Source organism: Arachis hypogaea, chromosome 16 (assembly GCF_003086295.3).
Source record: "Arachis hypogaea cultivar Tifrunner chromosome 16, arahy.Tifrunner.gnm2.J5K5, whole genome shotgun sequence".
In the NCBI taxonomy this organism is placed as follows: Eukaryota; Viridiplantae; Streptophyta; class Magnoliopsida; order Fabales; family Fabaceae; genus Arachis; species Arachis hypogaea.
This window is the reverse complement of record NC_092051.1, coordinates 112654109-112673375: the sequence shown is the minus strand read 5'-3', so window position 1 is coordinate 112673375 and position 19267 is coordinate 112654109. Positions and strand designations below refer to the sequence as shown.

The 19267-nt window shown below is 36.3% G+C and overlaps 1 protein-coding gene across 1 annotated transcript; it reads right to left on the bottom strand.

Moving 5' to 3' along the window:
* Nucleotides 1-1444: 1444 nt before the first annotated feature.
* LOC112757369 (uncharacterized) lies at nucleotides 1445-1987 on the bottom strand. The gene has a single exon (XM_025805956.1). It carries the CDS (start codon nucleotides 1985-1987, stop codon nucleotides 1445-1447), a length of 543 nt encoding a protein of 180 aa, XP_025661741.1.
* Nucleotides 1988-19267: the final 17280 nt, after the last annotated feature.

The window sequence follows — 19267 nt, the reverse complement described above, 5'->3', positions numbered from 1 at the left end:
CAATGACAAGTCCTTGCTGGCTTGAGAAAGAGTAGAGTCTCGGATAACTTCCTTTGAGAACACCACCTACTTCCATTGCCAGTCCACTTACCACTTTATCTCGAATCCGCGGTTCTTTTATATTCAGCTGACATATGTCTTTCCAAGGCCCTCCTTTTACTGGTAAAGGCTGAGTTGCTAACATTACATCCGGGTTCAACTTGTTGCACGAACAAACAATCTTCTTCCACAACGGGTAATCCTCCTTTGAAAACCGCCACCACCACTTAAACAGAAGCGTTGTGTTTCTCAGCACTGCATCACCAACCCCCAAGCTCCCAACCTTTTTTGGAGCCTGAACTAGCTCCCACTTAACCATAGGTATACCATAGTTCCCGTTCTCCTTGCACCACATAAAGTTCCGTTGTAAAGCGATCAGCTTGTCCGCCACCGCCTTCGGCATCTTGTACAGACTAAGGTAATATATGGGGAGACTATTCAGTATCGATTTGATAAGGACCAGCTTACCTGATTTGTTCAAAACCTTTGCTTTCCACAAGCTAAGCTTCTGTTCCACCTTATCAATGATTGGTTTCCAAGTCTTCACCAAGCGCGGATTCGCACCTAGAGAAATTCCCAAGTATCTAACCGGTAGAGCATCTTGCTAGCATCCCAGTAGTCCACATGCCTGATCAATCCATCTTTGCTCACAGTTCACTGATATCAGATTCGATTTATCAAAATTGATGCTCAGCCCAGACATCAACTCAAAGCACCAGAACAGTCTCTTATAGTTTACAATTGTTGCAATCTCTGGCGAGCAGAACAAAACAGTGTTATCTGCAAATTGTAGGTGCGACAGTTCAATATGATCTCCCCCTACCAGCAGTGGAGCAATACGTCCGTTCCTGACGGCTTCCCCCAACATCCTATGCAAAACATCGACAACTAATACGAACAGCAGTGGAGAAAAGTGGGTCCCCTTGTCTTAGTCCCCTCTCCATCTTGAATGGTTTGGAAGGTGACCCGTTTACCAAGACTGCCATGGTAGCCGTAGTAACACACTCCTTCACCCAACTCCTCCATCTTTGGCCGAAGCCCATTTTCTGGAGCACAATGTCAACAAAACTCCATCTCACTCTGTCATAGGCCTTTTGAAAATCCAATTTGATAATGGCTGCTGTCTTTTTCCGAGTCTTCAGCCAATGAACCGTCTCGCAGGCTATGAGTGCGCCATCATGAATTTTCCTTCCCTTTACAAATGTAGTCTGAGTCTCTCCGACCAACCCCGGCATCACAGATCGCATTCTTCTCAACAACACCTTCGAAATCACTTTATATACACACCCCACCATACTAATCGGCCGAAAATCCTTCACCTCCTTTGCACCTTCAAACTTTGGAGCTAGTGTCACCCACGTTACATTGACATCCGTTGGCAACTTCGCACTTTGAAAGAACCCCATTACCGCAGCTCCGGCCCAATGTCCTCCCAGCATTTCTTTATGAAGTTCATGTTATACCCATTACTCCCTGGGGCCTTGGAAGATTCGCAGTCCCACACAGCCTCCTTGATTTCCTCATCCGTCGGCATCACTTCTAAAGCTTCAGCCTCATCCCTATGGATACACTTTACTAAGCCATCCCTGATTCCAATCCTCGGAACATATTCATGTCTATATAAATCCTTGTAGAACCCTCTAATCGCACCTTTTATTCTCGCCTGATTCCGCACAAGTCTTCCATGTATCATCATTGCATCGATCTTGTTATTCCGTCTTCTGGCCGAAGCAATGTTATGAAAGTATCTGGTATTCTTATCCATGTTTGTAGCATGCTTAGACCGAGACATCTGTTTCCAGTGTATTTCCTTTCTAATGTACCATTTTGAACAAAAGCTCACAAGCGCCTTCCTTCTAGCCTCCGTTGTACCATCATAAATCCCATCACTAACTAAATTGTCCAGCCTGGTGAGCTCCTCCTTAAACCTCATGAGTCTCTTATCCATGTCCCGGAAGTGATCCTTGTGCCATTGCCGCAGTGGTATTGTTAAAGCCCTCAGCTTGCACGTGAACTGCGCTTCTCCGAGGCTTCACCATTCATCCTTCACCATTCTCAAAAATCCCTCGTGCGTAAACCAGGAACCCAAACTTCTGAATGGTCTAGGGCCCCCCCTAATCTTGTACCTTCCAAGATCACCGGGAGTGATCGGACAGCCCCCTTGGGCCACCTGTTATCCTAATATCCGGAAACTTCTCAGTCCATTCAATATTAACCATCACCCTATCAATCCGACTACAGGAACGCCCCCTAAACCATGTATACTTCCTATCAGTAAGAGGCAAATCTATTAACTGCATGTCATGCACCCATCCCTTAAACTCTTCCGATGATGCCGGCAAGCTAGTAACTCCTTTGCGATCCTCAACTTGTAAAATTTCATTAAAGTCCCCTAAAAAACAGAAAGGAACCTGACACAGCCCCGCCACATAACTCAGTTCCTCCCACACCCCCTTCTTTGCCTCCCTCCCATGCGCCCCGTACACCAAACAAAAAGCACAGCGGAAGTTGGTCCTTGTTAATACGCCTTCAACACACAGCCACCTCTCACCTTTATAGCTGTGATGTACTTGAAACACTCCATCATCCCAAATTAATAACAGACCCCCGCCGTTCCTACAGATTCCACAAACTCCCAACCAGCAGTACTAGATCCCCAAAGCCTTGCAACCTCATATTTAGTAATCACTTCTTTTTTTGTTTCAATCAATCCCAACATGTTCAAGTTATATTTACTCTTCAAAGATTTCAGCATGCTCAATTTACCGTCCCCTCCACCCCCTAATATTCCAACAGCTCATAATCATTTAAACAAAATTTTGCTCACCTTATTTTGATTTTTTGGCCGACTCCTTCTCGCATTTTCCTTCTGCTTTGCCAGCCTTCTCTTCACCGCTATTTTCTCATTTTGTGCTTGTAAAATCGCCATAATATCTTCTTCCTCATCTTATAAAATCGCTCCTGATTCCACAGCTTTTCATGGATATGCTTTTCCACACATTTAGATACCAATATAACTTAATATTAAACAGTCCGTTGAACTTGAAAGCACCAAATTTAAATGGCGATTATAGAATCAATCATGAAGATAAAATACTGCATCTACTAATATGCAAATGTGCCAACCACTAAACCAATCTTTAATTTTCCTCTATATATATCGCTAATCATGCTTGGCATAAAGTAACCTCATTGTGACAAATGAATTTAAATTATCTTTAACTATGAACTAGGATTATCATAACTCCTGAGAACTATATCAAATCAAAGTGATAAACCGATAAAAACAGGAATAATCAATACACTTAAGAACACAGGTGTGGTTAGATCCAAATTATAAACCTCCAACTTCATGGCAGAGGCACATATATATACTCATTAAACTTGCATCAAATAAATGCTGCAGAGATGATGGTCTTCCATCCCAATGAAACTTTGCCATGAGATTCTCAATGGTATATATCCGAATGCCATTTTGACTCTCTTTGTATGGTTACAAATTTTTTACAAACTGTCTATAAAATTAAAAGTAGTGTAAGAATTAAATTAAAAAAAGTTATAAAAATTTAATTAAAAATTTAGTAAAATTATAAAAACTAACAGAATAATTAAAAATATGTTAAATCAATTTGGATCATAATTTTTCAGGTGAAAAGACATTTGCAACTTAAGATTGAAGTACAAAAAAAGTACTTGCAATTAGTACTGCACATAACCGCACATAAAAGCTTAATCTGTCATGTTCTATTCTATTAGATAATTTCATAATACCCAAAAATAATAAAAGCAAACAAATTACTGAGAATCTAATAAGCTAGCCTCAACAAACCATTGATTTGTATGGCAGAATAAAACAAAAATCGCAAAAGTGATATAAGCACATAAAAATTCTCAAAAATTAAACCTTTAACATAGCAATCTCGTTATATATGTGGAGTATATACTCTTTTCAATTGTTCGGTTAGGTTTTTTCTTAAAATAGAGTTTTTATGCCCTTTAAGTCAATGTTTAACTTTTGTCATGAGAATTCTTTATTCCCAAAACAAAGTTTCTTTCTTTATTCTCTTCTTTATTCTTTTTCTTTAATTCGCCATGAAAGTTCTTTTATGGAATGGGGTTTGAGGAGATCTCTGACAGTCTATAACCTTAAAGGGATATGTCAATCCCACTCCCTCAAAATTATGTTTATATGTGAAACAAAAAACCAATCTCGTCTGGTAGAAAATAAGTTGAGATCTTGTCATTTTACAGACAAAAAGATTGTTAGTCCGACGGGTACAGCTGGTGGATTAGCTTTAGCAAGGTAGGAGGGCACAACGGTTGAGGTTCTTGCTGAAAAAGAGTTTTTCATAGCTGCCTAGGTAACTGATCCTGCTTTGAACTTTTCTTAGAAGCTGATTGGGGTACATTTAAATAGCTTGGATGGGATTCGTTCTACCCAATACACAGAACTTTTCTCTTTTGTACAACGTTTCCTTGAAAATGTTGTAATTATGGGTGATTTTAATGCTATAGTGAGCCTCGATGAGAAAGAAGGAGGGGGGTTAAAATCAACTTCATCTATTTCTGAATTTGTGCATTTTATTGATAGTGGTGGACTGAAGGACTTTGGTATGATTGGGAGAAGGCTCACTTAGACTAATAGGCGACGAGGGCAGGACCAAATCAGGGAGCGGCTTGACCGTGCACTTGTGAACGATGAGTGGACGGATCGTTTTTCGTCAGCCATGCTGTCTTGGTTCATAGAAAATGGTTCGGATCATGCGCCTATCCTCCTTGATACAAATCCGGCCATAGAAAAATCTAAACGGAGGTTTAAGTTTCAGAAGAGGTGGTGTGATTTAGAAGAAATTAGGGTAATTATCACCGAAGCTTAGAAGGAATGTGTGGATGACTCAGCAATATTTGTTTTGGCACAAAAATTGAAGCATTGTATGCACTATATTGTTCAATGGCAGCAACAGAACAAATTTAATTTAAAGAAGGACATTGGTAAACTCACATCTCAATTTAAAATCTTTAGAGAGGAGGGTATTACAGGGGGAGAACAGATTGAAGTCTTAGAAAATAAACTTGAGGATGCTTATTTTAGGGAGGAAAGCTATTGGAGGGAGAAATCTCGTATAAAAAGTGGCTAAAAGAAGGGGACAAAAATACAAGTTTAATCATTCTAATCCAAAATCTGGAAAAATAAAATTTGGAAAGTGAAAAAGAATGATGGTACGTATACTACCATCTGTGAGAAAATTGCACAAGTAGCTGAAACATACTTCAAGGATGTCTTCACATCGATTGGCCAAGCTAATCTAGCACATCCATTTGAAGATTTTGAAACCAAAGTTTCAGCAACCATGAATAGAAAATTAACTAGATCGGTCAGTTTTGATGAGGTAAAACGTTCGGTTTTTAGTGTTCACCTCCAAAGTGCCCCTGGTGATGATGGATTTACGGCTAAATTTTTTCAATTCTATTGGAGTTTAGTAGGGGAGGATATTTTTAAGGCTGTCCGCAGTTTCTTTGTCAGTGGTAGACTACGCAAGAGCTTCAACCATATACAAATCTGTCTCATTCCTAAAATTTCTTATGCAAAGTATATGACACAAGTTAGACCCATTAGCTTTTCCTCAGCTGTGTATAAGATTATTTCTAAAGTACCAGTCCATCAGCTACAGAAATTTATGACTTCGCTAATCAGCCTTAATCAGAGTACCTTCATTAAGGGTAGATTGATTTCAGACAATGTCCTAGTCGCTCATGAATGTATGCACTATTTAAAGATAAAGAAGAAGGGCCTATCGATTGAAATGGCTGTTAAATTGGATATGAGCAAAGCCTATGATCGTGTTGAGTGGCATTTTCTTTCTTTCATTTTAGAGAAATTGGGATTTAAATCTAGATGAATTGGTTGGATACAGGAGACGGTGACTACAGTTTCTTACTCTGTTGTTGTTGAAGGTTAACCTTTTGGTTTTTTTTAAACCAAATAGAGGTATCCGCCAAGGAGACCTTTTATTCCCTACCTTTTTCTTTTCTTTGCAGAAGGATTATTCTTTTTGCTAAACAAGGTAGAGCAAAACGATCTCATTAAAGGTATTCAGATCAACCAAAGATGTCCTACTGCTAATCTTTATTGTTTGCGGATGACTCAATCCTTTTTTGTAAAGTGTCAGAAGACAGTTGTGAAAATATTCTCAGTCTTCTTCAATCATACGAGGGGTTCAGTGGCTAAAAAGTTAATTTGCATAAATTAGATCTATTCTTTAGTAATAATACTCCTTTTGCTGCTTGATTACTACTGCCCCGAAAATTGAAAATTGTTCATATTGGTGTACAGGATAAATATTTGGGTCTTCCATCTACAGTCCAAAAATAAAAAAAGGTCACCTTCGAAGAAATCAAGGACAAGGTGAGGAAGCGAATTCAAGGGTGGAAAAGGAAACTTCTCTCCTCTGCAGGTAGGCATGTTCTAATAAAAAATATTGGGGAGGCTATCCCAATTTATTCATTATCATGTTTCTGTCTTCCTAACACTTTAATTAGGGAGATTCACAACATACTCTCTCAATTTTGGTGGGGTAAAAAAGGTACAAAGCGAAAAATGGCATGGGTTAGTTGGGATACTATGACAAGACCAAAAATTAGAAGACGAACTAGGTTTTAAGGACCTAGGGGATCAGAATTTGGCGCTATTAGCAAAACAATATTAGAAAGTTGTCTCTCAGCCACAATCACTCCTATCTAGACTCCTCAAAGGTAAATATTTTCGATACAATTCTATAATGAATGCAGAGATCGAAGCAGTACCTTCATAGGGGTAGCGTAGCATATTGGAAGGGCGTAAGGTTATTGAAAAGGGGCTGGTTTGGCGAGTTGGTGATGGGTCCAATATCGAAATCTTTAGCGATTCTTGGCTTGCTCCTTCACATCCTTGTGTTGTCCCTTCATCTGAAGCATTCAATCTGCAAAATCAACCACTATTGATGGTCAAGGATTTAATACTTTCTAATGTTCTGTGGAATCAAACTCTAAGTAGAAGCATTTTTTTCTGAGGGTACTAGTCAGTGTGTGCTAGCAACAACAATTAAGGGTAGAGAAGATAAAATTTATTAGGCCCTTAATAAAAGTGGTTTGTATAAAGTGAGTACGGGGTACCATGTGGCTTATGGGTTCTCGCATCCTCCAATTGAATTTTGCCCAGAGATTATGAAACAACGAAACTTGTGGCGAGAACTATGGAAGCTGAAAATCCTAGCGAAGATTAAGATATTTCTCTGAATGGGCTTCCATGAAAAGCTTTCAATGCTGCAAAAGTTTCATCATCGTATTCTATTGATTCAACCCACTTGCTGAAGATGCTTACAATTTTCAGAAACAATCAATTATTGCATCTTCTATTGTGAGAAATCAATGGAGATTTGGTCAAAAAATGGGCTTATCGGCTGCTAGAAGGGGCACCAAAGATCATGATTTCTATGTTGAGTGGAACTTGAGAATGGGAGTCTTACGTACCCAACCCAATAGCTCCTCTTAAAGGATGATGATGGTGATTTTGAGCTGGTCCTTATGAAAGGCTAGGAACAGGTTCATATTTGATAATGTATTAACTAGTGTGGAAGAGATAATAGCGTCGACTTTCAAGTTGTAGAAGGAGCTTCAATAAATCCCCAATTCCTAATTGATGAGTGATAAACCCCAATTTTGTGATTTATCTTGTGCTTAATTTAGGAGATTTTATCAACTTATCTCACATTTATTCAATGAAATAGCATGATTTTGTATTCTCCCTAAATTTGTGTTTGAGTGTGAAAACATGCTTTTTAGGCCTTAAAATAGCTAAATTTAATTCACTTTAATTCCATTCGATGCCTTGATATGTTTGTTGAGTGATTTTAGGCTTATAAGGCAATGATTGGATGGAAGAAGTGAAGAGATAAGCATGCAAAGTGGAGAATTCATAAAAAAATGAGCATTTGGAGAGTTCAGGGCCACGCGCACGCGTCATCCACGCGTATGCGTGAGGAGGAAATTTGCCAGCGACGCGCGCATCGACCACGCGCACGTGTGACGCTGATCACGTGACCTCATTAAAGTGAATTTGCTGGGGGTGATTTCTGAGCTTCCCAGGCCCAAGTCCAACTCATTTCTGAGGTTATTTCATGCAGAATTCAAGATGGGTCAAGGGAGGAGCAATTAGTTAGTGTAGGAAGCATGCCTTAGGTTAGTTCTAGAGAGAGAAGCTCCCTCTTCTCTCTAGACATTAGGGTTCTTAGTTTATTTTCATCTTAGATTTAGGTTTAATTACTTGTTTTGATTTAGTTTCCTTTATTTTTCCTTGTTAATTTTCTTTAATTTCCTTAGTTCCTCTTGTCAATTTCTCTTTTGTGCCTCTTTTTATTTTATGAACACTTTTGTTGATTTTAATTTTTCTTTAATGCAATTTATGTTTTATATTCCTTTATTGTTTAATTGAGTTGTTATTCTTACATTTCCTGCATTGGGTAATAGTATATTTTATTATTCTTGCACTTTTATGATGCTTTCCTTTTAGGCCTTCCAAGTGTTTGACAAAATGTTTGGTTGGATGTTAGAGTAGTTTTTGAACATTCTTGGCTTGGAAAGGAAAATTAGGAAATCTTGAGTCATTAATACCCAACTCATATTGGTGATCTAGAGTTGTTAGTTAATATTGTTTCCATTGACTCTAATCTCTTGCTAATTCAATTAGTAAGTTGATTAGAACTTTTAGATTGAGATTAACTAGTCTTATTTGACTTTCCTCAAGTGAAGATAACATTATACCTTCTTCCTATGTTGGAGATGACTAAATAGGATTAGCTCTTGTTAATTATTGTATTATGATTGATGACTAGGATAGAAAGCCTATATTCTCAATCCTTGCCATGAATGTCTCTCTTTATTAATTGCTTTCTTTAATTGTTTGCTTTACTTCTGTTGCCTTTTTAATTTCTCGCATTTTTTCCAACCCAACCCTTGAATTTCATAACCAATAATTAAGCACTCGATTGCAATTTCTAGAGAGAACGACCGAGGACTAATACTCTCAGTTATTTTTATTGAGTTGGACTTGTGACAACCAAAATTAAACTTTGATTTGAGGATCGATTGTCGGTTTGGGCTATGCTCACAACGAAATTATTTTGTTAATTTTCGAACTAGTATAAATCCTCACATTTCAATGAGCACTTTACTTCTTTTTTACTTCCTTTTATTTCTCTTATTAGATTATTATATGATGTTATCTCTATAGTAGAGCGTTAGGAGTCCCCGTTTCTTTTGCTTGTCCCATATATAGACACCTATATGTTTCTTTCATTTCATCAATGAAATTACTTGGCTTTAGAAAAAAAAAACATAGCAGTCTCGTTCCAAAACCGAAACACCGAATAGAACCCAAAATTAACACATGAGAAATTAAAATTAAAATTTTAAGAGTAAAACCTTAAACGACAAAAAATTTAACGAAATTACGCAGCAGCATTCTGGTAAACATAGGTGAGGCCACATTTTCCACAATAATGGCGATCAAAGTGGTTGGCCATGAAAGTTTCAGTACCGCACTCAACGTTAGGGCACTCCTTCCTAAGCCTCTCAACTTTACCCCAATAGGCAGCGTGGAAGAAACTACAACTATAGTACAGGCTCACTGTATCCAGTGATGCTCTGGAAGCCTGCTGCACCTGCTTACCCAAAACTTATACAAGATACTCCACGAGGATTAACAAAAGCTAAATTGGGTAATGTTAATTGTGACTATCATCTTCACTCTTCTCTAATTTCCCTTGCCTGGAGTAACTGAATTCACAGAAGGTGAGGCAAGACTCTGCCTAAAATCAAATTCTGAGGTTAAACTACTCTTAATATCTCTATGAATTCTACATGTATACAAGGTGTTGTTTGGATGAATTTTATTAAATTCCTCCCCCAACTAAAAGATTTAACCATATTATAGGTATTTGACTAATGATTAGAAGTTGCAATAAAACAAGATGAAGAATATAGTCCAAATCTTGTAGTTGGGGAAAGGAAATCAAAATCAAGTCAAAGCAAAAAAGATAAGTAGTCATAATGTTTTGCATTTCTTTATCTATATGGATATTCATCCTACTAAACCTATTCTTAATTTAGAGTTATTATTAATAATACACTTCTCTTTTAGTCTAATTGTACAAGTCCATTTAAGAAACTGAGTTATGGTTCTTTCTAAAATTAAACCTATAATTCAGTTCTACAATTTTGTAGCCAAAATTGGAGTCTACACCTTCCTTGAAAAAGATCTCAGAGAGGCTTTTGAAGGAAGCCCTTTGGCGAAGGTTGACTATAAGGGACTGGAGCCTAGCGACTACAAGGAATTAGGTGCCAAGCTTAAGGTATCAGATAGCAACTAATTTGTTTATGTTCCTAAATACGAAAAACTCAGGAGGAATCTACTTTGGTAGGCGACCTCTTCTGGCTTACCTATGGTAAAAGGCCTCTAAGTATCTAGATAAGCGGCATAAGCATTGCCAACAACCATTAGGAGTATTACTCTGCATGAATTTTGATCATCTTATTTTGGCAGGATTTGGTTCCTTATGCGCTGTTGTCTTTTGATGATGAATAGATATTAATGGGGAGGGGAAAAGATTGGAAACCAATGTTCCCACAACCTCCTCCATTTTCTCATCCTTCAGAAGCTATCATTATAGGGAATTCAGACAGTACATGTGTGCAGCTGAACCATTTTGTTTGCATATCCTATCCTATTGGAATTCTTGTACATTTTATTTAGTTACATGTGTTGTGTGGAAGTATATCATAAGTTGGTGAACAGATATCTATGTGTGAACGATCTCACTACAGAGATAATACATGATGGTGGTGTCTTTGATCCATGTAGCCCATCCTACTTAGTGAGATAAGACTTTGCTGTTATTGTCATTGTTGCATGGAAGCATATCATAAATAAGTTTAACAAAGAAGAAAAAGACAAGTTCATTCTTAATATATCGTCATAATGGTTTTTCATTATCATGAGTATCTTTTTGTAATTTTCATTTATCTCTCTCTTTCAAAACCATAGATAATTACGATGTATAATGGTGTTTTAGTTTGTCTAGTTGTTGAGTACTGCCTGACCACACACTAAAATTAAATTATCGGTGGCTATCGGGCTATGCAAATTCAACATGATGTCTTTAACTATCTTTATCAAGGGAGACTAAAGATGATTATCAATCTGAACAAGAGGGCAATGTGGTGAACACAAGCCCAAAAATGTTGTCTCTGGGGAAGCATACATGCAATCAAGTCGAGCAAAGCTTTTTTGCTGGATGAGTTCAATATTGGTCCTGATGCCCTCTTGGAGAAGGTAGAAGAATTTGTAGGGGTTTTTGTTTGGAAAAATGAGGTTCAATAAGAACCTGTCTAATATTAGAAGCACCAAAAATAATTTTTTCACAACCTGTGTGATTAAATAGACAATACCAAAGATACTTCAAGTAGCAAATACAATTACAAAAATTAAATAATCAAACATCAGAAATTTTTATCGTGGAAAAACCCCCCCAAAAGAGGGATAAAAAATTCACAGGACCTAGTTCAGTAAAATCTTCCACTATCAAAATAATGGGTACACAATCAATCTTCCTAGTGGCACTAGGGCATCTCAACAATCAACAAAATACATCATCAAAACTGATGGAATTAACATAAACCCTCCACAAAGTGGCTATCTCAAATCAGACAAAAAAGAAGGCAATACAACTAGCAAGTTATATCCTAATGTTCATCTCTACACCAGAAATAACATACTAAAATTTCATAAGAAATGGAGCAAGTTTACCGGTTTAATCGGATCAAAATGGCATGCCCTTTTTCTCCAATTTTTCTTCTTCTCTTTGTCAAATGAGAGAGCTTTGTTTTCTTTCTTTCAAAAAGAATGAGAGATTTAAATCTCTCTCTCTCCCTCTCACCGTGGCCTAAAAGCCACTTGCTTTATTTTTTTGTTTTTAAAGTTGTGTGGGCCCCACTTGAGTTGGGGACCTACCAACAAATCTCTCTCTCACTGACTCAAGTGGGGATAGGCTGCTCTACTAAGCCTGCCTTCTCTTTGTAGGAATCAAACTTCACTATAGGTAAACTCTTAGTCATCATATTTGAACCATTGTCATCAGTATGGATCTTTTCAAGTGCATATGACTTCATCTCAAGCACTTGACATATCTAATGATACCTCACCTCTATGTACTTCGATCTAGAATGACACGTCAGATTCTTGCTGAGATGGATAGCACGTTGACTGTCACAAAATAACAAACTTCTCTTGATTGATGCCTAACTCTTGTAGAAATTTCTTCATCCACAAGAGTTCCTTGGAAGCTTCAACAACAGCAATGTATTATGCCTCTGTAGTAGACAAAACAACACATTTCTGAAGTCGAGATTGCCACGACACAACTTCCCCTGCAAAAGTCATTATATAACCAAAAGTAAACTTTCTTGAAACAAGATTCCCAGCCATATCCGTATCTGTGTAACCATCCAACACAAGTTAGCCACCCCCAAAGTATAAACAAACTCTGGAAGTACCGTTAAGGTATATGAGAATCCACTTCACTTCTTGCTAGTGTTCCTTGCTAGGATTAGAGAGAAACCAACTAACAACTCCAATGGTATGAGCAATATCCGGCCTAGTGTAAACCATAGCATACATCAAACTGCCAACTGCAGATGCATATAAAATCTTTTTCATTTCTGCTTTATCTTTCTCACTTGTAGGACATTACCGCGAACTCAGCTTGAAATAACTGGCAAGTGGAGTACTAACAGGTTTGGAATTACTCATGCTAAACCTCTCTAAAACCTTCTCAATATACTTCTGCTGCGACAACCACAGTTTCCCATTCTTCCTGTCATGAGTGATACTCCTGCCAAGGATTTTCTTTGCAGGACCCATATCCTTCATAGCAAAGGATCTATTCAAGTCTTTCTTAAGATTTTCAATCTTCTTAATGTCATGACCAACAATCAATATGTCATCAACATAAAGCAAGAGAATTATGAAATCACTATCAGAGAATTTTTTAACATACACACAATGATCAGAAGAATTCTTACTATACCCATGACCTTCCATGAAGGAATCAAACATTGTATACCACTGCCTTGGCACTTGCTTCAGCACATATAAGCTCTTCTTCAACTTTCATACAAGATGCTCCTTTCCTTTAACGTCGAAACCATCTGATTGCTCTATATAAATTTCTTTATCTATTTCACCGTGAAGGAATGCAGTCTTCACATCAAGGTGCTCAACCTCTAATTCAAGGTAGACGCCAATCCAAGCACAACTCGAATAGAGGATATTTTCACAACTGGAGAGAAAATCTCCTCAAAATCAATACATTTATTTTGCCCAAAGCCTTTTACAACCAATCGAGCTTTGTACCTTGGCCATGAGACATTTTCATTCGCTTTCAATTTGAATACTCATTTATTCTTGAATGCTCTCTTACTCTTCGGTAGCATCACCAATTCAAACGTATGATTCTCATGCAAGAATTTCATTCTTCTTGCATGGCCTTCAACCAATCTTTCTTATGCTCATCAGACATAGCTTCCTAGTAGTTCTATGGCTCTCTAGTCTCAGTGTTCATCACATACTCATGAGGAGAGTATTTTTGAGAGGGATGATGCTCTCTAGTAGATCTTCTCAATTTAGGCTCAATTGATGGTTCAGGAGGACCTTCCACATATGGTGGAACTTCTGCATATGGCACCGCACATTGAGGTGTAGCTAGGTTCATCATGCAAATCATCACCATCATTATCAACTTGTACATTTCTCCATCAACAGAAGGTCTAGTGGAAGGACCAGGTTCATCATCAGCAAAATGTCTAACAGTTATTGTTGGCTTATTTGTCTTCTCAAGATCTTCGATAGTTTGGTCTTTAAGAAAAATCACATCTCAACTTCTAATTATTTTCTTGCTTACTGGATCCCATAATCTGTAACCAAAGTCTTCGTTACCATAACCCATGAAGCTATACTGCTTTGACTTTCCATCAAGTTTGGACCTTTCATCTCTTGGAATGTGAACAAAAGCCCTGCAGCCAGACACTCGCAAGTGACTATAGGAGACATCTTTTCCTCTCTAAACTTTCTCTGAAACATCAACATTTAGCGAAATTGAAGGATAAAGGTTGATCAAATCTACCGCAGTCCTCATTGCTTCACCCCAAAAGGATTTAGGCAACTTTACATGAGAGAGCATACACTTGACTCTATCATTGATAGTGTGATTCATTCTTCCTGTAACTCCATTATGTTGAGGAGTCTTAGGAATCGTCTTCTCAAGCTTGATCCCATGTCCTTTACAATACTCTTCAAATAGACCCATGTATTCACCACCATTATCTGCTTGAACACATTTTAATTTCCTTCCTATTTCTCTTTCAACACTTGCATGAAAGTGCTTGAAGATACCGAGCACTTGGTCTTTAGATTTCAAAACAAAAATCCACACTTTTTGAGAATAATCATCAATAAAAGTAACAAAGAATGATGCACCACCTTGTGTCTTAGCATCCATAGTGCAAATATCAGTGTGAAGTAAATCTAGAATATGTGATCTCCTATGAGGTCCAGAACTATGAAATGATACTCTAGCATGCTTTTCAACAAAACAATGAGTACAAGTATTTAAAGTTGTACCTTTCACAGGAAGTGAGTGCTTATTGGCTAAGACGCTTAGTCCTTTCTCGCTCAAGTGACCAAGACGTATATGCCACAAATCATAAGAGGAATCATCAGCTACATTTACCTCTTTTTTGCACAACTTTGCTTACAACCGGTAGAAAGTAGTGAGACTATTGTCTTCTTTAGCAACAATGATAACCCCTTTGGTAATTTTGCATTTTCCACTACCAAAGAAAGTGCAATACCCTCTTGATCCAATACCTTCATTGAAATAAAATTAAACCGCATATTTGGCGCATGCCTAATATTTTTCAACTGTAACTTGCATCCCATGTTGGTTTCAAGCCACATATCACCCATACCAATGATATCACACACTCCTTTATCTCATAATTTGATTTTGCCAAAATTTCCAGCAGTATAAGAAGTGAAAAAATCACACCTCGAAGTGAGATGACATGAGGCACTAGAATCCATAATCCAAGTGGAATCATCACAGACAATATTAATATAGTTTTCATCATATGTGATTAGAATATCTTCATAAATAATAGCAGTAGTTTTTTTTTATCACTATCTTTACCTTTGTCTTCGTTTCTTCTCCTTGATTGTTCTCTTTTCAAGAACCTACAATACCTCTTGATATGCCTCGACTTGCCACAATGGTAACAAATGAACTCCTTTCTTGGCTTGTACTTTTCTCTTGACTTGCTTCGACTCTCTGACCTATCAGAACTGTGAGGTTTTCTACTTTGACTTATCCCACGTAACTCTGAAACAAGTGCTTCTGACTGGAAGGAGGCATTAATCAAACCTCGCTCTCTTCTTCTAGCTTCTTCATTCAACATGCTCTCTTTAACCATTGCTAATGTCAACTTTCCAATTGAAGCTGAGTTAGTCAGTGTCACAACCAAAACTTCCAAACTATTAGGAAAAGAACTCAACAACAGCAAGACTTGCAACTTATCATTCAAAGTGATTTCATTATTTTTCAGTTGGTTCACTGTCTCTTGAAAAATACTCAAGTGCTCTGACATTGATTTACCTTCAATATACTTCATATTGACAAGCTTCCTAATCAAGAATGCTTTGTTTTGCACATTCTTCCTCTCATATAACACCTTCAATTTCTTCCAATCTTCTCAGCATTTATTTCGGTGTCAACATGTGGATACACGCTAAGATCAGGCCATTTCCTAATCAAAGCAACTGCCTTCCGATTCAACTTCTTCTATTCAGCATCGGATTTAGTACCTTTGGATTTATCCCTCTCCACAGGATCATACAAGGCCTTGCTATACAACATATCTTCCATGAGAGTCTTTCAAATCAAATAATTTTTGGAATTTTATTTGACCATATTTGGCCCATGAGTATTTTTCTCCATTTAATCACCACAAAGATAAACAACTAAAGCTCTAATACCACTTTGTTGGAAAAACTGAGGTTTAATAAGAACCTGTCTAACAGTGGAAGCATCAAAAATAATTTTTTCGCAACCTATGCGATTAAATAGGCAACACTAAAGATACTCCAAGCAGCAAATATAGTGGCAGAAATTAAATAATCAAACACCAAAAATTTTTATCGTGGAAAAATCTCCAAACGAAGGACAAAAAATCCACGGGACCTAGTCTAGTAAAATCTTCCACTACTGAAGACGAAGGCGATGACGACAATGATAACAATTTCCTTGAAGATGAATTGTTTGATGTTGTAGACTCATCTGCGAAACCCATATCATTACTTGTTGATTTTGATGTCAACAAGCTGAAACCAAAACTAGAAGAATAATGCCTTTCATATATATTTTCTAGGACAACATGAAGATTTTATTTATGGAGTGAAAATAGGAGTAAATTACCATTTCTAACCACGAAGATTCAAACGTCGACAAAATTAATCATAAAAGAATAAAATTAATTTTATACACATAAAAAATGAATTATGTTCGACAAAAGCGACCGATTGTTAATTTTATTATTGATTTTGTTAAAAAACTAATCAAAATATCCAAACTATCTTCGTCTTTTTCATTGTCTTCAACTTTTTAAATCATTCATTCTACTCTTCTAATAACAATAAAATAACTATCCATTTTATTTTTCAAATTTTGAACACTATCATTGTATGACCACCACAACCACTGCCAATGCGACTGCTGTACCACCATCATCAACATAACACAGCAGTAAATAGAGACAAAGCGAATGAGACAAAGATAAACAGCAACAACAAATCGGGAGCACGCGCTTTGTGGGAACACTGGGAGCGATGAGTCCGAAGACGTCGCTCATGTCCATCTCGCTCGACTTCATCCCATCGGAAAGCTCCCACGTGAAGCAGTGGAGCAGATGGGCCACCGCCAGTTCAAGTGCATACAGCGCCAACTGCATCCCCGGGCAAGATCCTCGACCCGATCCGAACGGTATAAACTCAAAGTTTCTTTTCTTGAAATCTAAAATGCCGGCCTTCAAGAATCGACTGGAAAGAAAAGAGGTGGGTGTGAACATAGGAGAAAGTCTAACTGAAAAAGAGATAAAGAATGAGTGGTTAACAATGGTATTGAAGATAATAAGACGAGAATAATTTGAGTATTTTTAATTAATTTTTTAATAAAATTAATAAAAGTTAACAATTGGTTAAAAGATTTGGTGTTTGTCTATTTTTAGGAAAGATAAGGTATTTTTTGTCTTTAAAAAAAGAATATTTTAGTCTTTAATTTTTTGTTTTAGGATAATATTGTAATTTATGAGGGTTTTAAACTCCTACAAAAAAATTTTTTATAATATAATTAACTATGACCACTATTATCACCATTTTTTTCATTCTCATCATTATCACTTTTACTTCTAATATTGTATAGCTATATTTTATTATCATCGATATCTTCTCTACTATCATCATCACCAATATAAATATCATCAATATTAATGTTATTTTATTTCATTTCTTGTTCTATGTTATTTTTTCCTTTAAAAGGTATTCGTACTGCAATTACTTTTTTTTCTTGCGACATTATTTCCAACAATGGTCTTTCTCCATTTAACCATCATCGGTAAAAGAATTTTTCAAAAATAAACTCATTAATAGTTTGTGGGTGTTTAAAATCTCTACAAATTATAAATAGAGTAAAGTATCATTTTTGTCCCCAATATTTGGGGTAAGTCTCAAAGTTGTCCTTAATGTTTGAATTGTCCTATTTAAGTCCCTAATGTTTCAAAATTGACTCAATGTTGTCCTGCCGTTAGAAATCTGTTAACGGAATTGACGGCGGGACAAAATTGAGACAATTTTCAAACGTTAGGGACTTAAATAGGACGAAAAAGTTGGGGACAAAAACGATACATAGAAATAAATTTTAGTTTTATCCTTCGCTAATATCAATCTTGTATTGTACATAGTTATTCAATTATTTTTTAATCACATTTAAGTAAATTACACTTAATCACATTACTTTGATTCTAAATAAATTTATTTTTTTATAATTTTACTCTTAAATATTTTTACTCATCATGAAATATTTGTAAAATGACTAGTATATAAACTTGTGGGGAAAAAATGATACATATACAATAAAGTAATGTGATCTAGTCATTTTACAAACATTTCATGATGAGTAAAAATTTTTAAGAGTAAAATTATAAAAATAAATAAATTTATTTAGAATCAAAGTAATGTGATTAAGTGTCATTTACTTAAATGTGATAAAAAAATAATTGAATAATTATGTACCGTAAAAATTGATATTAGTGAAGGATAAAATTAAAATTTATTTCTATGTATCGTTTTTGTCCCAACGTTTTCGTCCTATTTAAGTCCTTAATATTTTAAAATTGTCTCAATTTTGTCCCGCCATCAATTCCGTTAACAGATTCCTAACGGTAGGACAACATTGAGTCAATTTTGAAACGTTAGGGACTTAAATAGGATGATTCAAACGTTAGGGACAACTTTGAGACTTATCCAAAACGTTGGGGACAAAAACAATACCTTACTCTTATAAATAAAACTTCCCAGAAAATTAATTTTTATTACTATTTAACAGAATTTTTAATAAAGAGATCGTAATGTCCTAAAATAAAAAGGTTGAGGGACGAAGTGTTCCTTTTTTTGGATAAAGGTCAAATTAAAATTTTATTCTTTTTGTTGAACATAATTCATCTCTTATAGGTATAACATTAATTTTATTTTTTTATAATTAATTTTATTAGCGTATAAATCTTCCATATGATCGAAAATAGTTATTTACTCGCGAAAATAAGTGCATCATGCATGAAATGTAAAAAGAGAAGGAATAAACATGAAAAAGGGGGAAAATTCTTTATAATGTGAAAAAAAAAAATAGTTAGCTGCAAATATACAATTTCTCATTCATCTTCAATACTCTTTCGGAAAAGTCTTGGATGTAGATGATGAATTTTATTCTATACGTGTGTGAAGTGGTGTTATCACAATGCCAGCGTGACAAGTGTCTCTTCAAGAGATAATTTTTGGTTGGGTTCAAAAATTCAGTCGCTTTTACAGGTG

Coding starts and splice junctions, on each gene's coding strand:
- LOC112757369 (XM_025805956.1), bottom strand. CDS start 1,987: ATGGATAAGAGACTCATGAGGTTTAAGGAGGAGCTCACCAGGCTGGAC.